This window comes from Falco cherrug, chromosome Z (assembly GCF_023634085.1).
Source record: "Falco cherrug isolate bFalChe1 chromosome Z, bFalChe1.pri, whole genome shotgun sequence".
NCBI classification, from domain to species: domain Eukaryota; kingdom Metazoa; phylum Chordata; class Aves; order Falconiformes; family Falconidae; genus Falco; species Falco cherrug.
Window position 1 is genome coordinate 75448665 of NC_073720.1, and position 19568 is coordinate 75468232.

The window sequence follows — 19568 nt, forward strand, 5'->3', positions numbered from 1 at the left end:
GTGTGTGTTTGCTGGTTTTTTTTAATGGTGTTCTTTAATGTTCAGGAAGAACTTAGAAAAGGTGAGAGTCTATATGCTTCAGCCACCATGTCTGGAATTGGCAATAAACGGACTGCTGGAGAGCCTGGCCCTTCTGCACCTCCAGAAAAGAAGGCAGGGGTTGAAGATTCAGGGACCACAGTGGAGACTATTAAGCTTGGTGGTGTTTCTTCAACGGTATGTCTTTCTTGCACACCCCCGCTCAACCTCTTGCTTTTTTTTTTGTCTGGCCTTCTGTGTGAGCCCAGTGATCTGGCTTGTGTGCAATGTGCCCTGACTTGTGCCCCTGCACAGGAGGAGATGGACATCCGGACCCTACAGACCAAGAACCGTAAACTAGCAGAGATGCTGGACCAGCGACAAGCTATTGAAGATGAGCTACGGGAGCACATTGAGAAGCTGGAGCGTCGGCAGGCCACTGATGATGCCTCTCTGCTGATTATCAATCGATACTGGAATCAGGTTAGTAACACACTTTGTTGTTTTATAGACACTTAGCTCTTTTATCTTCTTCTGTTCCACTGCTCTCCTATTATTTACATCCATTCTTTGCCTTGTCTGGTCTTGCCCGATGCATGATTCAGTTTGATGAAAATATCCGCATCATCCTGAAACGCTTTGACCTGGACCAAGGTCTTGGAGATCTTTTATCGGAAAGAAAAGCGCTTGTGGTACCAGAACCTGAACCAGACTCGGACAGTAATCAGGAGCGCAAAGATGAGAGGGAACGAGGTGAGACACCTGGCTGGGGATGGTGGAGAAGATGCATTTCAGCTGTGGACAATGTTGATGTCCCTTTCTAAAGGGTGACAAAGGCTCTCTGATTGTGAAGAATGGTGATATGTTGTCTGCCAGAGAAAATTCACTTTTTTGCACCTCTTGCTGTTCCCAGGTGAAGGACTGGAGCCAGCATTCTCCTTCCTAGCCACTCTAGCCAGCAGCACTAGTGAGGAGATAGAATCTCAGCTGCAGGAGCGTGTAGAGTCCTCCCGCCGTGCTGTTGCCCAGATTGTGACAATGTATGACAAACTGCAGGAGAAAGTGGATGTGCTATCCCATAAGCTGAATAGTGGAGGTATGACCACGGTGGTTGATCGCTGTCTGATACTCAAGATTCCTCATCTGTCCCCAGCTCAGACAAGATTCTGCATTGGAAGCATTAAGGTGTAGTCTTCCTTGTGCCCATTTATTTTCCAAAATAAATGGGTTTAGCTTTCCAAACTCTTGATAACCAAAACCTCTAATAAAGACTAGTACTGTACACTTAAAGTATATTATAACTGCCTCTAAATTTGAATGCTGAGAACTTGGTCCAATGTGTTGGGCTGAAGAAAGGCTTGTTTCTACAAAGGGGTGTGTTCATGCATTTGGGAAGTTACAGATTATAATTGAACCTTATCACCCAGCTGTCCTCAGCCATTGTGTAAAAGGCTTCATGCCTACATGTGGAGAAGTGAAATCAGTATTGCAAACTGATGTTGGGCTCTTTCTCACTTGCAGTCTAGTAAAAGGTGTAGGAATAACCAGCCTCTCAGTTGCCACTGAGTTTCGAGCAAAATAGTAGCCATCTACTGGCTTGGTGTGCCCAATGTAGCTTTCAGTTCTGAACACAAAGCATGGTTCTGCAGAAGAAAGCCAAATGACTAGCTTCTGAAATTTAATGAAGATTCAATTTACAATCAGACGACTTTCTGAAAAACTTTTGTTAGTTTAAGGTTAGAATTTTAATCTTTTCGATGAAAATTTAGATAGAATATCAACTTATGCTTGGTTTGTCTTCTGTTAAGTGTTCTGTGTGCCCTGATCAAGGAGCTCTGACAAGTCTAGCATTAGTGTAGCAAAGAATTACTGTCTTTAGTTGGCTGTAGTTTAAGTTTAAACTTGGCATTGTGTGGCAAGCATTGGCACTGTGCATCATGAGCCGGTATTCAGTTGCTGTAATTGCCATTTGGTATGTTAGCTCAAGCCACCTTTTGTAGCAGGTTTGCGCATGAGTTTGATCTGCATTAGGGTGTCACTGGGTTACAAGGGCATGTTCTGTGTTGCTGATACTGACACAATTGGAATGATTTCTGACATTAGGGGATGGTAACTGACAATCAGAAATGCGTAATATGTTAAACTACAGAGCCTTTTGCTTAGTGAATGCAAGTCAAAGCTCTGTATGGCTGGAGATGAGACCCTTGGGAACCACCTGCTGGAGAAATACAGTAAGCAGAAGTGAAAACCAGAAATTCCCTTTGCTGTGTTCTTTTTTCTTCCTTTGCTGAATTAAACTTGAAGAATTAAAGGCAGTCTTCCTTGATTTCCATTCATTTCCTTTTCTTATGCACTTTTCAGATATTTCATTGATGGAAGAAGCAGTTCTGGAGCTTAATACTTACCTCTCACATGAAAATGGACGGCTGCAGGAGCTGGCTGATGTTCTTCAGGAGAAGCACCGAATCATGTCTCAGGAGGTATAAAGAGGAGAGAGAAAGAAATCTGCTTTGGGGTCCTGCTTAGAATGATTTGCAGTTGCTGTAGTTTGGAAAGCAAGTTATTGCCTTGCAGAGGGACAGGAACAATGTGGATTGAATGTTATGGAAAGGGTTGTTGTAGAGAACTATGTAGATTTTTTGTGTGATTCAGATGGATTTGCTTGTTATATCACTGAATGAAAAGGTATAACTAAACGAGTGATTCAAATGTAATTTTAAGAGGAAACAGAGCAGAGGAAGTGGTAAGGTGATGCTAAGGTGGCTTTGTAAACATTTGAGACACTTGATGTGACTTCCCTGACATTTCAGATTCTTTACTTTTTTGCATCATGTATGAAAGTGTAATGACACTAATTACAAATTGATTCCTCTTATTAAGGGATTCATCTAATTTGCAGTATTTGTTTCAGGGGTTTCAGTTCCTCTGAAAACTCTGTTAATGCTGGCCTTGCCTAGTGTTAGGTCGCCAAGCATTTCAGTGGTCTGTAAAGTAGATAAGGAGTGAAAAGCCTTTGAAGAAGCTGAAGTGGCTGCCTCTGTACTCAGCCAGATTTCAGTTTTGTCTTATTTTCATTACTGAGCTGGGATTTAGACTGTAAAATTCAGGACAGTTCAATGAGTGGTCTGTTGACACAGCAAAAGATGGGAGTAAAGCACATGAATCCAGGGTATTAATCAAATAAGATTTATACTGAGCAGTCTCAGAAAATGTTGATTCTGTTCAATATGCTGGCTGAAACACTCTTGATTGCAGTTCTCCAAGCTGCAAGAGAGAGTGGAGACAGCAGAATCTCGGGTGTCTGTTCTGGAGACTATGATTGATGACCTTCAGTGGGATATTGACAAGATACGCAAGAGGGAGCAGAGGCTCAACCGGCACTTAGCAGATATTCTGGAACGAGTAAGCACCATCTTTTTTGCTGGGAAACCAGAGGAATTGATGTAGTTTTGAGATATGTGACATCATCTAATGGTACTTTGCTGTGAGATCTGAGAATCTGTAGTGTACCTTCTTTGGTCTTGAACATGCAGCAGTCTTGGCGTATAATTAAGTATTGATGAAATCTGTTACCTTTTTTTACAGGTAAATTCCAAAGGGTACAAGGTGTATGGAGCTGGGAGCAGCCTCTATGGTGGCACTATCACCATTAATGCCCGCAAGGTAATGACACTGGAATGGTTGTAGCCACAGGGAAGAATAAGGTCAAGGAGACCTTTATGCATAGGGCCATAGATTGGAACAAAATTTAGATACCTCCTCTGCCACAAATCTGTGTGACTCTGGGCAAACCATTTTGTCTGTGTATAGGTTTCCTACTTATGAAATGGACATGATAGAAGTAGACTGTCTCACTTGGTAATGCTAGTTGAAGTATGTAATTTCTCTTACTGTATAAACAGTGACTTAATGTATCTACTGAGGGTGCTAATTAACAATAGGATTTACAAGCAGTTTATCCCCAACAGTTTGAGGAGATGAATGCAGAGCTGGAAGAGAATAAAGAGCTTGCCGGGAATCGCCTCAGTGAGTTGGAGGAACTACGCCAGGATCTTGAGGAAGTAACAACACAGAATGAAAAACTCAAGGTGAGACATCTGTCCCTATTTGAGGATGAAGGTGTTCTGTGTGGTTGATTACCCTCAGTCTTGCTGTACTGTTCTCTCTGGAAAACTGCATTAATGCTATTCTGTTCTACACTTGCTCTTTAGCTGGGTTCCATTTTGTACAAGGTACTGTAAGTGATGTGACTCACACTTGCAGTTCAGTGCATTGGTGACACCACGTGGTCATCAATGGAAATTGTAACGGTTTATTTCGTGTTTTCCATTCTGATCTATTAAGTACATTTTAATGATGTCTAGTAAAAACTAATTTCACCTCTTTGGAAATATTGACTGTTCTCCACTTTCCCCCCGTCCTGTGCAAGTGGAACTAGAGAACTGAAAAATTTGTGGAACTTGTGTAGGAGAGCTAGACTTAAATCTTTCCCAGTGTGGTAGAATTGATAGATAGGAAACAGCATATGAGTTTCTTATGACTTAAAAGTGGTAACACAAAAAGTTGTGACTCTATAGTAGATAAGTATATGATCTAGAGAATAATCTAAATTTTATCTTAGTGATCAATAGATCTGTTAGCCTGTTATAAGAAATGTCTGAGCTGATAACCTAAGTTACAGAGGTGAGGTTCCAGAAACAGTCTTGAGGTACCTCTAAATTATCTTTATCCATATAAGTTTGTTTAGAGAGAAACACCATGTGGCTTACAACTTTCTTTATCTCTTACAGTTAAGCTGTATGTGCGTTTATATGTGTCTGTTTCACTGCTAGTAGTCACAATCATTTGCTAACTTTTTCTTGTTGGGAAAATTCAGATTCTGTACTTCCACTTTCTCTTATTTATCTTCCTTTCAGTTGTTATGTCTCTTACTGGTAGAAAGCTAACATAATGCCTACTTACATATGTATGTGAGGAAGTGAGTAATGGGGAGAGGGGAGCTAGAGCGGTGAGGGATGGTGTTGGGAGGCAATGAAAGAAATAGCTGTGGACAAAAAAATGCAAAAGGCAGTAGTCGGTGTTGTCCTGCTGGACTGCCAGGGAGCAGATGTTTTTAGTGACAGCCACCGTGTGTCCATCCCATCCCCCCCCGGCCAACAGCCTAGTCATTCTAGCTAAAATCAGTGCCTACTGAATTCCATTGCTAAAAGGAGGAAAATGGCTAAGTGGAAGTTGTTTTTATTTAGTTTAGAGATGTATTTAATATTTACAGCGTTCCTGTAAACTGTCTTTTAATGTATGTGCTGTTGCAGTAACTCATTTAGAAGCACTAAATGTTTCTATTATTTTTGTATTATTTTACATATGGTGAAGGGCAATGCCAAGCTAAAATGCTTGTTAAATTGGAAGATTTGGCAAAGCAGTGTACCAGTTTAATCTTAAAAATAAGTAGCCTTATTACTTTCAGCAGAACTGACAAGTAAAGCAAATACCTAAGGGTTACAAACTGAACCTGCCAGTTCTTATTTTCTTCTTTCTATTATTTATCTTCCTTTTGATTGTTATGTCTGTTTCTGATAGAAAGCTAACATAATGCCTACTTGCACATGCATTTTCTCTAGCTTTCGTCATACTTCTCTGTATGTCCATCTATCGATTTAAGTGATCATGGTTTTACAGTAAATCAATTTAAAAGGTATGTCATGTTTTCCAAGCTCATACCTTTGAGAGAAGATATTGCTGAGCCTGAGAATCAAAACCTTTCGTTATGTGACTATGGAAGAGAAACAGCCTAGTGCATGTAGAGAAAGCACAGGCTTTTAAAATTGGGTACTGAAGCATATCACTTGCATCTACTTCACAGCAGTGCTATTAAAGTTCTGCTTTCGCTTTGATTGTGACAGCTTGATTCACTGTGCTTCTACCTTGGAAAACAGATCCCGAAAACAAGGAGCTGATTTTTCTTTCTGTGGCATTTTCTTGTGTCCTGCCTAGGTTGAGCTGCGACGAGCAGTAGAAGAGGCTGTGAAGGAGACCCCAGAATATCGCTGCATGCAGTCCCAATTTTCTGTTTTGTATAATGAGAGTCTCCAGCTGAAAGCACATCTTGATGAGGCCCGCACTCTGCTTCATGGCACCCGCACCACACACCAGCGCCAGGTGGAACTAATTGAGGTAGCACCTCTGCTTCATCAGACTAGAGAACATTGTCATCCCATTGGGTATCACTGCTGGGTCTGGGTAGCTCTGGGATTGGTCAGGAAATCTATCTTCCTGGCAATAATTCATCTGTTCTGGTACCTCATGTTGATGAGGTGAGAGAGATACTCCAGGGTCACAGCACCAAGTTCTGTCTCCTTCTTACTCCGCAGAGAGATGAGGTCAGTCTTCACAAGAAGCTACGCACAGAGGTGATACAGCTAGAGGACACCCTGGCACAAGTCCGCAAAGAATATGAGATGCTGAGGATAGAGTTTGAACAGACGCTTGCTGCAAATGAACAAGCAGGTATAGAGTTTTTCTGCTGTGCTTAAAAACGAACACCCCTGACCCCCCACACCCCACCATTGCCTGGTAGAGGCTGCATTGCAGTAAAACACCTAGTTTGATTCTTTGATATTGTTAAATACTTGTTCTGGCAGGTGTCTGTCTCAAAACCCAAAGCTTTTCAAGTGTTTTATGGTAGGGCAGTTCCTTGTGATCTGACTTCATTTTAGACGCTGCAAAATACATACATTTTGCTAATAATTTGGTTTATGACAGACTGTTTTGCATTGCTAAAAATTACTTTTGGGTGGATTAATTTACATGTCTGGAATGACAGCCTGGATAGGAAACCAATAATTTTCAAATTTAATCAGAGGAAATAAAGAAGTTATTTTTAAAGTAGCATTCAGATCATAGAGATTTTTTGTAGCATGACATGCTTCCCTTGGGAATATGGGAAAAAAAGTCATGTTAAGGGGAAATAAGGAATGGGAATTTGCAATAACTGAATGGTTGCATGTAAAACTGGCATGTGTTTTATTTCTCTGTTGTGTGGCAGAATGATAACAGTCTTATTTTGGTTCTTTGTCAATGTCACTTACCTTGTTCTCCATCTCCGTGAAAGTCCTCACAGATGGTTGGCAGAAGTATGGTTTGTTACAGTTGTGTTTCTGGTTTTGTAGGCCCAATTAATCGGGAGATGCGTCATCTCATCAGCAGCCTCCAAAATCACAACCACCAGCTGAAGGGAGAGGTGTTAAGATACAAGCGCAAACTGAGAGAGGCCCAATCTGACTTGAGCAAGGTACCAGAGCAGGAAATGCTGGAAAATAGCAGAAAGTGCTTAAGAGAAGGAGGAATGCTGTCATCTGTGCCTACAATATCAGCCTTTCTGATATGGCAGGCAGGATGCAATGTAATTTTCAATGGAGCTCTACAGTCAACAGCTTCCACTTACCAAATGAATGGTCTTCCTTTGTAGCTGTATAGTGCTGCATGAAAAGCAACAGCAATTACGGAAGGGGCATGCAAGCATATTACTGGAAGGTGAGGGAAGCAGGGGATAAGGTAGATTTCTGGCTAAGAACTTAATGGTTTGTTTTCTTCTGTGTCGTCTTCCTCTGTGTTCCACAACAGATCCGCTCTCGCAGTGGTAGTGCTCTCTTACAGTCCCAGTCCAGCACTGAAGACACAAAGGAGGAACCTCCAGAGATCAAGCAAGAACCTGATGATCCTTCTGCCCAAATCTCTGTCCCAAAGGCTGCTTCTGAAGATGTTAATGAAATTAAGGCCAGGCGAGATGAAGAGGAACGGGAGCGAGAGAGGCGCGAGAGGGAGAGGGAACGAGAGAAGGAAAAAGAGAAGGAGAGAGAGCGAGAGAAAGAGAAGGAAAAGGAAAAGGAACGAGAGCGGGAGAAGCAGAAACAGAAGGAATCTGAGAAGGAGAGAGAGTCCAAAGAGAAGGAGAAAGGGAAGCATGAAGATGGAAGAAAGAAGGAGGCTGAAGTGATCAAGCAGCTGAAGGCTGAGCTCAAGTAAGAGTTACTGTGCCTCCCTTTCCTGCTTAAGTAGTGCCCAGACCGGTGTGTTTGCGTGAGATGACTTAGAGCTCAGTCTTAGCAGATTACCTTTGCTGAAGTGAAGCGAGAGATTTCTGGCACCCTGTGTATCTTAATTGTGGTTTGGACAGTGTAGTAACATTTCTCCTACAACAGCCTAAAGCATGAATTACCGAACCAGATACTCCATGGTGTGGGTCAAGCAATCTTTATTTCTTGCTGTTGTAACAATTGGGTAAAGCGTTACAGCAGCAGGGCATGGTAGTCTTCCCTGTCCTGGATCAGTACCAAAGCAATAGCGGATAGTTTGTTGCTTACTATTAGAGTAAGTTTCCTCCCCACCCCAGTTCTGTTAGCTTTTCAACCCATGTCAACTTGTTTCTCTTCAGCCTCCAGCTTGTACTCCTTGGCTATTTTATACTACTGGAGTAAGATGAGCCAAGGATGACTCCATATGCATATCACGTCGGAGACATGGCTCTCGTGCTAGGTATGTGACAGCATAGCTTTCCTGTTGTGTTCTCACAGTTGTCTACCTCCCTGTCTTCAGGAAGGCCCAGGAGAGCCAGAAGGAGATGAAGCTGTTGCTAGATATGTACCGCTCTGCCCCCAAAGAGCAGAGAGACAAAGTGCAGCTGATGGCAGCTGAGAAGAAGGCAAAAGCTGAGGTAAATCCTATTTCTCTTCCCTTTTTCTCTTTAGCCTGTTACTTAAAACTTCTTTTTGGATACACTGCACCTGAACCGTGTTGTTGTCTTTTGAACTCAAGATTGTCCCTTTTCTCATCTTTGTCACTTAGAAGAGAGATCGGAACGGTCTGGAGATGAACAGGGAGGTTTTGGGATGCCCTGGTTTGAGAAGGGATGATCCCTTTGCCCAGGCTGAGGGACATGGCTCCAGCTTTCTCAGCTGCAGGTTTAACCCGTAGTGAAGCTGAGCACATGTCATGGAGACATACACACAGAGAGGACACTGACATGGCCAGCCAGGCTGCCACAGGCAAGGTGCTGCCTTCAACAGCATGTGCATATAGGACTCATAAAATGCAAGCATAGACAGACAAGTCCTCTTCCTCTTATTCATCTGGCAGAGATAGAATGTCAGTAGCACAGGCACATGCACAACAGTCTAGGTGCACAAGTACACACACATTTGCAGATCCCTCCAGTACCAGCACGGCCCCTCTGCCTGGTACCCCTGTGATCGCGGGTCTCTTACCTTCTTTTCATATACGTCTCCTCTGTAGCTAGCACTTAATGCACCACACATACACATGGTGTAGAGAGTTGGATTACACAGAAATAGTTAAAATACTTGATAAGAAGATACCAGAAGATGGAACAGGCTGTGGTGATCATGCTCAGGGCTGAGTCAGACAAGTGTGTAGTGACAGCATACGTTTCACACATGACTGGCTCCTTTTATACCCTCCTCTGTGTAGCCTGAATTTGTTCATCCTTGCTCTCCCCCTGCATGTCCCTCCCTGGTTTGTACAGCTCTGTCAATCAGCCCTTCTAGTCCAGGGTCCACCCCTGGTTTACAGTCTTATCAGTTGCAAAGTCCAGACTGATCTTGCTGGAAGTGGTGCCTGTAGTTTTTTGATAGCCTGTCAGCTGTTGTGACTGGGAAGGTTTGTTTCTTGTCTTTGCTCCCTGTTTGTTTTGTCAGGTCTGTGTCTCTCTATCCTTCCCCACATCGCCCCGTTTGCGGTTGATAGGGCCCACTGATTTGAAGAATCAGCCACCAATATTCGAGTGAGCGGAGGTTATCTTTATTCGGCAGCACTGGCTGCATGGGGGATTGCTCCATCAAAGTCACGCACCCCAAGGGAACCTTTCAGCCCCCTCTTTATACAAGTCACTCATGTCTTTTCATTAACTTTCCGGGAAATCATTTACATACTCATTACAATTCTGGGAACTCATTTACATATCTCGTTAAACTAGTGACAGTGATTTAAGTCCTTGTCTTTGCCACATTATATAAACAACAGGAACTTAGGACCAGATAGCCTTTTTAAAGATGACAAATCCAAGGACTTAGCAATTAGTACATCCGTCGTGTTAGCAATAAGGGTCCTTGGATGTTTCCCAACTTTTAGATAAACATAAGTACATCATCCTATAGATAATTGGTACATCATTCATCATTCACCACAGTCAGATAAGTGTGCTGGAATAAACATTCTAACACCCTCCCATGCTCTCATCAATTAGTGTTACTTGACCAGGCTTGGTTCTCATTACTGCCTTCCGTATCATTTGTCTGTCAGGTTTGTGTCTCTGTATTTTGTTTATGGCTTCCTCCTTTTCTTGTTATCCCTTTTTGTATTGAAAAAGGTCCTTGAGCAAATGCTCTTAAAGGAGCACATAATCTCTCTGTCCGCATACACATACAACTGCAAGAGACTGCTCTTGATAAAAGATGCTATAGAATTTTCAAAGGGTCTGAAATCAAGATCTTGGGCTTACAACGCATTGTAGTGGTCCGTCTCCATTAATACACTGTTCTGTCAAAATGAGGTGCGTTTTCTTTTCCCATGGTTTGAAGGCAGTTTCTGCAGATTTTAGAGATTGTGGGGAAAACAGGTTCTTAACAATGTTCAGGCCACATCAGGTTTAGTGTCATTTTTGTTTTGTCCTTGCTGTAGCTGGAAGAACTGAGGCAGAGGGTGAAAGAACTGGAAGACAAGGAGAAAAAGGAGAGTAAAAAGATGGCTGATGAGGATGCCCTCCGCAAGATCCGAGCAGTGGAAGAACAAATCGAGTATTTACAGAAGAAACTAGCCATGGCTAAGCAGGTGAGAAGTTTCTGACAAGTTCTGTCTTGGTTGGAGCACCTGAGAAGGAACTGCCTTTAGGTTACAGCCAGGAAGATAACCTGAGAGGGGGAATTTCTGTCTCTCTGTGTGCTGGAGATGCAAGTTTTGTCCCTTTTTATCAAAGGGGGAAAAAACCTAACCAGCAAAAAACCTAGCAACAATCAAAAGAATGCCACAACATCAGGGTGTCAAACCTTATGGTGCGGGGTGGTGAGGAATGTTTAATCATTTGTGGCCCAGGTGAAGAGTGCGGAGGAGAGATGGCTGGATCAGCTGTCATGGTTTAACCCTGGCTGAATGCCAAATGCACACCAAAGCTAGTTTATCACTCTCCTCCTCAACTGGACAGGGGAGGGAAAATATAACAAAGGGCTTGTGGGTTGAGATAAGGATAGGGAAATCATTTAGCAGTTACCGTCATAGGCAAAACAGACACAGCCTGGGAAAAATTAGTTTAATTTATTACCATTCAAATCAGAAAAATGCCTTCCCCCCACTCCTCCCTTCTTCCACCTGTGCTTATTTTAATTCCCGATTTCTCTACCTCCTCCCCCTGAGTGGCACAGGAGAACGGGGAGTGGGAGTTATGGTCAGTGCATCACATATCGTTTCTGCTGGTCCTTCTTCCTCACACTCTTCCCCTGCTCCAGCATAGTGTACCTCCCATGGGATACAGTTCTCCACGAACTTCTCCAACCTGAGTCCTTCTCATGGGCTGCAGTTCTTCGCAAACTGCTCGAGCGTGGGTCCCTTCCACAGGGGTGCAGTCCCTCAGAAACAGGCTTCTCCAGCCCACAGGGTCACAAGTCCTGCCAGCAAATCTGCATCAGTGTGGGCTTCCCACAGGATCACAGCCTCCTTTGGGCATACCCCTGCTCCAGTGTGGGGACCTCCCATGGGCTGGAGGTGGATATGTGCTCCACCACTGACCTCCATAGGCTGTAGGGGGACAGCCTGCCTCACCATGGTCTTCAGCCATGGGTTGTAGGGCAATCTCAGCTCCAGCACTTGGAGCACCTTCTCCTCCTTCAATTACCTTTGTGTTTGCAGAGTTCTTTCTCACATGTTTTTCAGTCCTTCTCTCTGGCTGTCACTGCACAGCAGTTGGTTCCCCTTTATTACATATGTTATGCCAGAGTTGCTATCACCCTTGCTGCTGGACTCATGGCCAGCAGCAGTTTTTTCTTGGGGCTGGCTGGCATTGGCTCCATTGGACATGGGGGAAGCTTCTGGCATCTTCTTACAGAAGCCACGCCTGTAGCCTCCCCCCTGCCCCATTACCAAAACCTTGCCATGCAAACCCACTACATTGGCTTTTAGAGGAGGAGGCTACAATTTCTTTTTAGAAGTATTACCTGCACAGTTCATGTAGTTCATACATGTGCATGGTACTGTGACATATGTTATTCCATAAAAAGGGCTTGATCTAATAATAAGAGAGCAGGACTACAGCAGGGGAGGGCAAGCCAGTGACTTAACATATACCTGTTTAGAATTCAGATTATTTTCCTTATAGTACAGAACCATTCTGTCTTGTTGCTTACTCCTTTAATGTTGAAGTGGCTGAAGTGAGTTTAAGGGGCTTGGCAATCTGTTAGTTGGAAGCTGTCAAGTTGTCCACATGTAGAATTCTTAATCTAGTGTATGTTAACAGCTATTTAGCTAGCTGCCTGAAGTTGGGAGTTGGTTTCTGCCCAGTTCTGGCAGCAGCTGTGTCACAGCTGATTTTGCCAGCAGACAAGCTACAGTCTGTGAATGCTTGTGGAGATCACCATTTCTTTTCTTCACCCTCTAATTCAGGGCATTTCTGCTGTGGTGTAGACTTCTGGGGAGCACCTTTTTCTGCTTGCTGGGAAGATACTGTTCTCTGATACTGAGACATCTTCCTTCATCTGATCTAGATTTGGTGTCTCTGAGTAAAATGTTCAGGGTTGTTGTAGGGGATGCAGGATACAGTTTTTCTAGAGCCTATGATTCTTTTCCAGGAGGAGGAGGCCCTGCTGTCGGAAATGGATGTCACAGGGCAAGCCTTTGAAGACATGCAGGAACAGAACATCCGCTTGATGCAGCAGCTACGGGAGAAGGATGATGCCAACTTCAAGCTGATGTCAGAACGCATCAAATCCAACCAGATCCACAAGCTGCTGAAAGAGGAGAAGGAGGAGCTGGCAGACCAAGTTTTGACGCTGAAGACACAGGTAACCTGGGAGGAGAGAGGACAACAGAACTGATGGGGGAAGGTGGAGATGTGGGTTAATTCTTGATAGGCTGCTAAGCTCCACACAGCTTAGCACTCACTCCCCCAGAGCAGGATGGGGGTGAGAATCAGAAGGACAAAAGTGAGGAAACTGGTGGGTTGGAGTGAAGATGGTTCAGTAGTTAAAGGAATGCTCTGTGCGCAAGCAAAGCAAAACGAGGAATTCATTCGCTACTTCCCATGGCACGCAGGTATTCGGCCATCTCTAGGAAAACACATAATTGTTACTTGGGAAGACAAATGCTGTAACTCTGAACATCCCCCCACTTCCTTCTTTCCACCAGTTTTTATTGCTGAGCAAAGCGTCATATGGTACAGAATATCCCTTTGGTCGGTTTGGGTCAGCTGTCCTGGCTGTGTCCCCTCCCAGCTTCTTGTGCACCCACAGTCTAGCTGCTGGCAGGCAGCATGAGGTGTGGAAGGTCTTGATGCTGTGCAAGTACTGTTCAGCAATAGCTAAAACAGTAGTGTGTTATTGACACTGCTTTGATCCCAAATCCAAAGTACAGCACCATATAAGCTGCTATGAAGAGAACTAACTGTATCCCTGCCAAAATCATTACAGGAGGAAATGCTCCCTTAATCCCCTATGCTGCATCAGACTTCAAAGGGACCTGTTTTAGTAAGAAACAGACTGCTGTATAACATGACCTACAGGTTTATTGCTATGGAAAGCAGGAGCGGGAGGGAAAGTGAGAAGTCATTTTCCTGTTGTAATGGTGTTCTACATATATATCCCGCCATCCTTGGAACCAAGGTGGAACTGTGCACACTGCCTTGCAGAAATCCTCTAAGCCACCTTCCAAAAAACCCCACCTCTTTGTTGCAAGTATTTGACCGCTAGGTTTTGAAGTGTTCACTGAGAGGTCTGGACACAGCTCTTAGACTGCTAATCTGTCTTTTCAGGGAGAAAAAGGCAAGTGGAGACGTAACCTTGGTAATGGGGAGGTGGGGATAGTTTTAGCATGCAGCTTTAATGACACCTTTGAAGACCTGCAGAGCATGCATTTCAGTCCTTTTTCACCTTCTTTCTCCCTTTCCAAGGTGGATGCCCAGCTGCAGGTTGTACGTAAGCTAGAGGAGAAGGAACACTTACTGCAAAGCAGCATTGGAACAGGCGAGAAAGAGCTAGGTCTCCGAACACAGGCCCTGGAAATGAATAAACGCAAGGTGAGAGATTGCTTGATTTCCTCTTGGATTGTAAGATGGAATTCTTGTCTCGTGGGAAGCATAGAAGGTATTCACTGGTATTATGGAACCTGATATTCCCTGGTGTTGGACTACTGTACCAGAAGGCTTAGGGAGTCCTGAAGAGAGTTCTTACTAAAGTATTGTAGACTGATATTTCCTTTGGTAAGGAGGAGGAGGAGGTCATAGGCATTTCTGTGAAAAGTCTGGTTAGGGAGCTCAAGTAAGGTGCCTTCAAAAGGAAAGTTGTTATGAAAGAAGAGGCAGCAGCCAGATGAAGTTAACTGGAGTCAAAGCTTTTATAGGAAGGATGGGGCAAGTAAAAGGAAAATATGTCTGGGGAGCGTTCAGACCTTTAACAAGTATCTAAGATCAATCGGCTGGTTATAAGTAAAATAAGACTAAGTCTCATGGTTGATACTGCCTTTGTTATTAAATCTTCAGTAGAAATGGAGGTGTGTCATTAAAATGGAAAGGAAGGCATAAGTACCACTATGAAGAGGAGATGATGGGAATTCAGCGCAATCAATTGTGCTTAATATCACAAGCTGTGGTATTGATGGAACTAACAGATTCATTGATACAGGGACAGTTAGAAAGTGGTAGGAGAACTGGTGAACAGAGAAAATGATTAAAAAATACTTTCACTTCTTCTAGTTCACCTGTAGAACTGTCTCTGAATGATGTAGTAGAGAAAATTTAGAAGGTGGAAGGCTGAAAATAGTCGAACAAGAGAATTGTGTGGTTAGGGTTTTTCTAGGTGATGTGCATTGTAGTGTGACAGAGGTTGGCTCTACGGAAGAGGAACGTTGAGTCTAAATGGTGAGAACTTTAAAAAGATATTTTGCTGCTGAAATAACGTTTGGGGAGTAATTCCAGTTACTCTGTTTGAAAGTACTATCATTAGACTGAAAAAATCTCTAGCTGCTTGAGAATTATTTTGTGAGCAGTCTTGGATTGCCAGGCAGAGGAACTAGAAATCACGAGAGCTCTTTTCCCATGTTTTATACTTCTGTACTGGTTTTCTTTTTCAGGCCATGGATGCAGCCCAGCTTGCAGATGATCTGAAAGCCCAGCTAGAGCTGGCTCAGAAGAAGTTACATGATTTCCAAGATGAGATTGTAGAAAACAGAGTAACTAGAGAGAAAGAGATGTTCAACTTCAAAAGGGCTGAGGTATATACTTCATGCACAGTGCTTCTGTATCTTACCTGCTTCGGTGTCTGTCTCATTGTAGATTGAGCTTGGAGTGGGTTTCAACTACGCTACTTTTTTTGGGGTCCAGTTTCGCTTTGATTTTAGCTTCCTCAGGTCTTGGCTCTTTCAGATTTTGTCCACTGATGACTGACAATACATGTAGCACCAGAGGATAATGTCATCTGTTGTGAATCTGTTGGACTATCAGGGTTGAAAGTGTGGGTGGAGTGACTTAGCCAGGTTCACTGTTGGCCAGGTGCTAGTTCTCTTTGGTCCCTGAAGAAGCTGTGACAGAGAATACACTGCTCATGTACTTGGTCTCTTGTTTTTATGCAGGAAGATATATCTAGGTTGCGCAGGAAGCTGGAGACAACCAAGAAGCCTGACATGGTTCCCAACTGTGATGAGATACTGATGGAAGAAATCAAGGATTACAAAGTGAGTAGCTGTCTCAATCAACTTGTCTTTTTAACTTTGCTTTAGTCAAAAGGCTGTGTAGTCATGTTGTCAGTATTTGACATCTTTTTGTCTGTACTCTGGCACTGTAGCCCTATCTTGCATTGAAGAAAACACTTTCTTTTTACCAGGAATGGAAGGACTTTCAGCTTCAGTCATCTTTTAACATACCCAGTGCAATGTAGTGAGCCCTCACTGTAATGTTTCTGTCTTGCAGGCCCGGCTGACCTGCCCGTGCTGTAACATGCGCAAAAAGGATGCTGTGCTCACAAAATGCTTTCATGTCTTCTGTTTTGAGTGCGTGAAAACACGCTATGACACCCGGCAGCGTAAATGCCCCAAATGCAATGCTGCTTTTGGTGCCAATGATTTTCATAGGATCTACATTGGTTGATTCTTTCCACTGGAGTGATGGAAAGTTGCCACTTAGGCTGGCCACCCAGCCCCCCTCACTTTCTGTGACTGTCACCTTTGGGACAGTCAGTGCTTCTTTCTGTTGATCTGCAGTCTCTTCTGGGAAGTATGGTTAGGGTACGGAAAGAAATGGATTTTGGGTCTGGTTCCTTTCTTCTCCCTTTTATTTTTGCCCTCAGTTTTTGTGGATTCTTTATGTCTGAGAGGAGATTTCCCATCCATCACTTTAACACTGCCAAGTTGGAAACATCTAACTGAAGTCCTGCCTTCATGGGCTAAAAGCTGTCTGTGGTGCAGCAGAGATGAGACCTTGGGGCTTGCTTTGGATGTTAATTATTAAATCCAGTCAAGATATGGTAGTATTTCTGAGAATAAAGTTTCCTAGTTAACAGGCCAAATAATGAACGAACGGGTAAACTTCAGCAGACTTCAGTGCAGTGACTCCTTAGACATATATCTTCCAGAGTCAGGGCAGGAAACCGTGAAGGCTGATGCATTAGAAAAACATTGTCCCTACCCCCAAAAGCAAGCACACATCTTAGTATCCAGGGGAGGAGAAAGGGAAGATGTTGGAGAATCTTTGAAAATAGCATTCCACTGATGAACCCTGGTTGATGTGGTTATCTTCCACTAGGCTGAGGCATTGCTGTCATTATCCTTAGTTTCCAGAAGAGAGTTTTTAGAGGTTACTTAGTTGCAAGTTTTCATTTTTCAATGCACAAAATCTAATGAAAGCTGTTGTCTGGGTTATTTTTCTGTTGCCTTTTTTCTCCTGATAGTAGTATCTGTCTGTGCCCCTGTCTTTTGTCTAGTTATTGGAAACATTTTTCACAAGCTTTAAGCTTCTAAAATTGGTTAATTTCTTCCTTCCTTTGCTTTCAAAAAATGGTTAATTAAAACAACCTTTATCCTTTTGGCTGTATCTTCACCACCTTACTCCTGACACAACAGAAGGGCCAAGATGCTCAATTATTTGCAGTCATTTTGTCATGGCTGCTGGGAATTTTGTGAAAGAATGTGGTACAGGTTATAGTCTCTATGATTCCTTTAGTGCAAAGCTATATTTGAAGTCTGCTCCTAAAAATCAAAATGTGAACTCATTTATTTACAACATGCCTTCACAGGGCATAGTGGGTTTTTTCTGTAAACTTAATTTTCTTGGAAGGTGCAACAGTCAGAGGTTTGTCTCATCTGTGTCCCTTCCTTGAATCACAGAATCTGTATCACCTTCCTGTATTCAGTGTAGGAAATAACAAACAATAGCAAAGTGAAAGTGATTAATCACACACTGTTTTATAGTATGCATTATTATTTTTATCTTTCTGAAAACATTCAGAACATATAAATGAAAACTTACAAATTATAAATCCTGAAAAGTGAGAAGGAACACATGGTGCTATCTTTGTAAGGGGAAGCTGGGATGCTGAGGATCTGTGGTGTGGCTTTAGGTTTGTTACAACATGTGTAGAAGAAATGAAAGCAGAGCTGCCTCAGCTTTCCCTGGAAATTGCTCCCTGGATTACAGTTTCTGACGTCAAGTTGGAGAAAAAAGTGTAATAGGAATACTTGTGCTGATGGTAGACTTTGTGGCACAAATGCTTGTTCATCAAAACTAGGACCTGGATCACCAGCAAAAATTGTCTCCACCTTCAAACAGCTTTGCTGTAACAGCAGACTTTTACAGCTGTGAGCAACAATCTGAATTAAACAACCCTTTAGAGAGGTGCAAAGCCCCTTTACCCTTTCCTATTCATTAGGTTGCATCACCTTTGTGCTGAAAATCAAGCCTGAAGCTTTTGTGTTTGTAATGGCAGTGCTGGGTTCACTCTGGTCGTGGTAGGAAACAAACACTTGAAATACTCTGGATTTTTTTTACAGATGAGGTTTGGAAACTGCTGTTTTCCGTCACCAAGAAAAATTTATTTTCTTATTTTAAAATAATCTATTTTAAGCTCAGGAAGTCCTTGAAGGTCATTTTGGAAGTGACTGAATTTTTGTCTGTGTTTGTCATTTGTACACTGAGAAACAGTGAAAAATTTTAGATGGTCTGTTTTGACTAGCCAGAATGAGTGGAAATAGTTAAATGTTTACCAAGACTAGAAGTATTTTGGGGTAAAAGAAGGGGTGACCTGTTCTTTATAAAAAATCTGTCTAAATTCAATGTCTGAGCCAGAGTAATGAAGTGTAAACAAAGAAAAAGCCTCATCTACAGTCTCCAGGGCATCTCCTTGTCATAGAAAATCCTTCCTTGTGCTTATGCCATGTGCAGGCATTGACATACATGTGATACTCCCCATCCCATAAAAAGCTACAACAGTCTTTTTTTTCTGTCTCCTATGGGATCTGGCTGGTGCAGTAGTTGAGTAAAAAATAACATGCCAAAATATGTCTCTTTTGGGGCAACAGTAACTTGGACCGTCTTTGTAAAGGCTTCCAGTTGGTGCTGCAGTAATTTGGAGCAATCTCTGTTCTGCACTTGATCTGGGAGTAGACCCCAAGGCACCCACCGGAGATAGAGATTTTTGCTTAACATTACTAGGTGGCTGACATTTTTTCATTTTTTTTTTTTTTAAATGAAGATTGATTTGTTGAAAGATTGTGTGTTTGGGTTGGAACATTGAAGTAAACCATACGCTTTTGTTTTAAAAAAATAATCTTTTTCTGGGCTTATGCATGTGGAGATAAGAATGTAACAAACTGTTAATAAATACACTGATAAAACTGGGCTGAAATATTTCTTTCATAGTCTTTGCTCTTTTCATTATTATGAGACAGTGTTTCAGATGTTCTAACCAAATGATAGTGGAGGTTGTAAGGTAATGGATGCTATACAAATAAAAAGCTCTTCCTAAAAAGCTGATCATCTATATGAGGGAGGGAGGGTGGGTAAGGGAAGGCAACAAAAACAACTTGGGTGCCTTGCCTGTAGTCATCTAGCTTGGTAGCAGCAAGGGAAGAAGGAACATCCTAGGTCTTTCAAACCTATCTGATGTGCAGGGCTCTGGATCCCACTTTCCTGTTTCATGTCCCCATTATGTCTTTCCTATGTTACTGACATGAAAGAAGCAGATATGCTTGCTGCCCAAAAGCAGAGGCCAAGGGCTGAGCAGGGAACAAAGTATGAACTCCTCCTGTTAAGGCTAATTAGTCTGGGTATCATTTCTGTCAGCTTT

At 42.8% G+C, this 19568-nt stretch overlaps 1 protein-coding gene across 1 annotated transcript; it reads left to right on the plus strand.

The window, feature by feature from the left end:
• Positions 1-45: 45 nt before the first annotated feature.
• On the plus strand, positions 46-19120 carry RNF20 (ring finger protein 20). Its single transcript, XM_005437329.4, has 19 exons — positions 46-216; positions 334-501; positions 624-771; positions 932-1114; positions 2380-2498; positions 3274-3420; positions 3604-3681; positions 3987-4106; positions 6013-6192; positions 6390-6525; positions 7188-7309; positions 7642-8039; positions 8614-8731; positions 10714-10863; positions 12870-13082; positions 14186-14311; positions 15364-15504; positions 15862-15963; positions 16199-19120. The coding sequence occupies exons 1-19, from the start codon at positions 88-90 to the stop codon at positions 16373-16375; spliced, it is 2955 nt and encodes a 984-aa protein (XP_005437386.2). The 5' UTR covers positions 46-87; the 3' UTR covers positions 16376-19120.
• Positions 19121-19568: the final 448 nt, after the last annotated feature.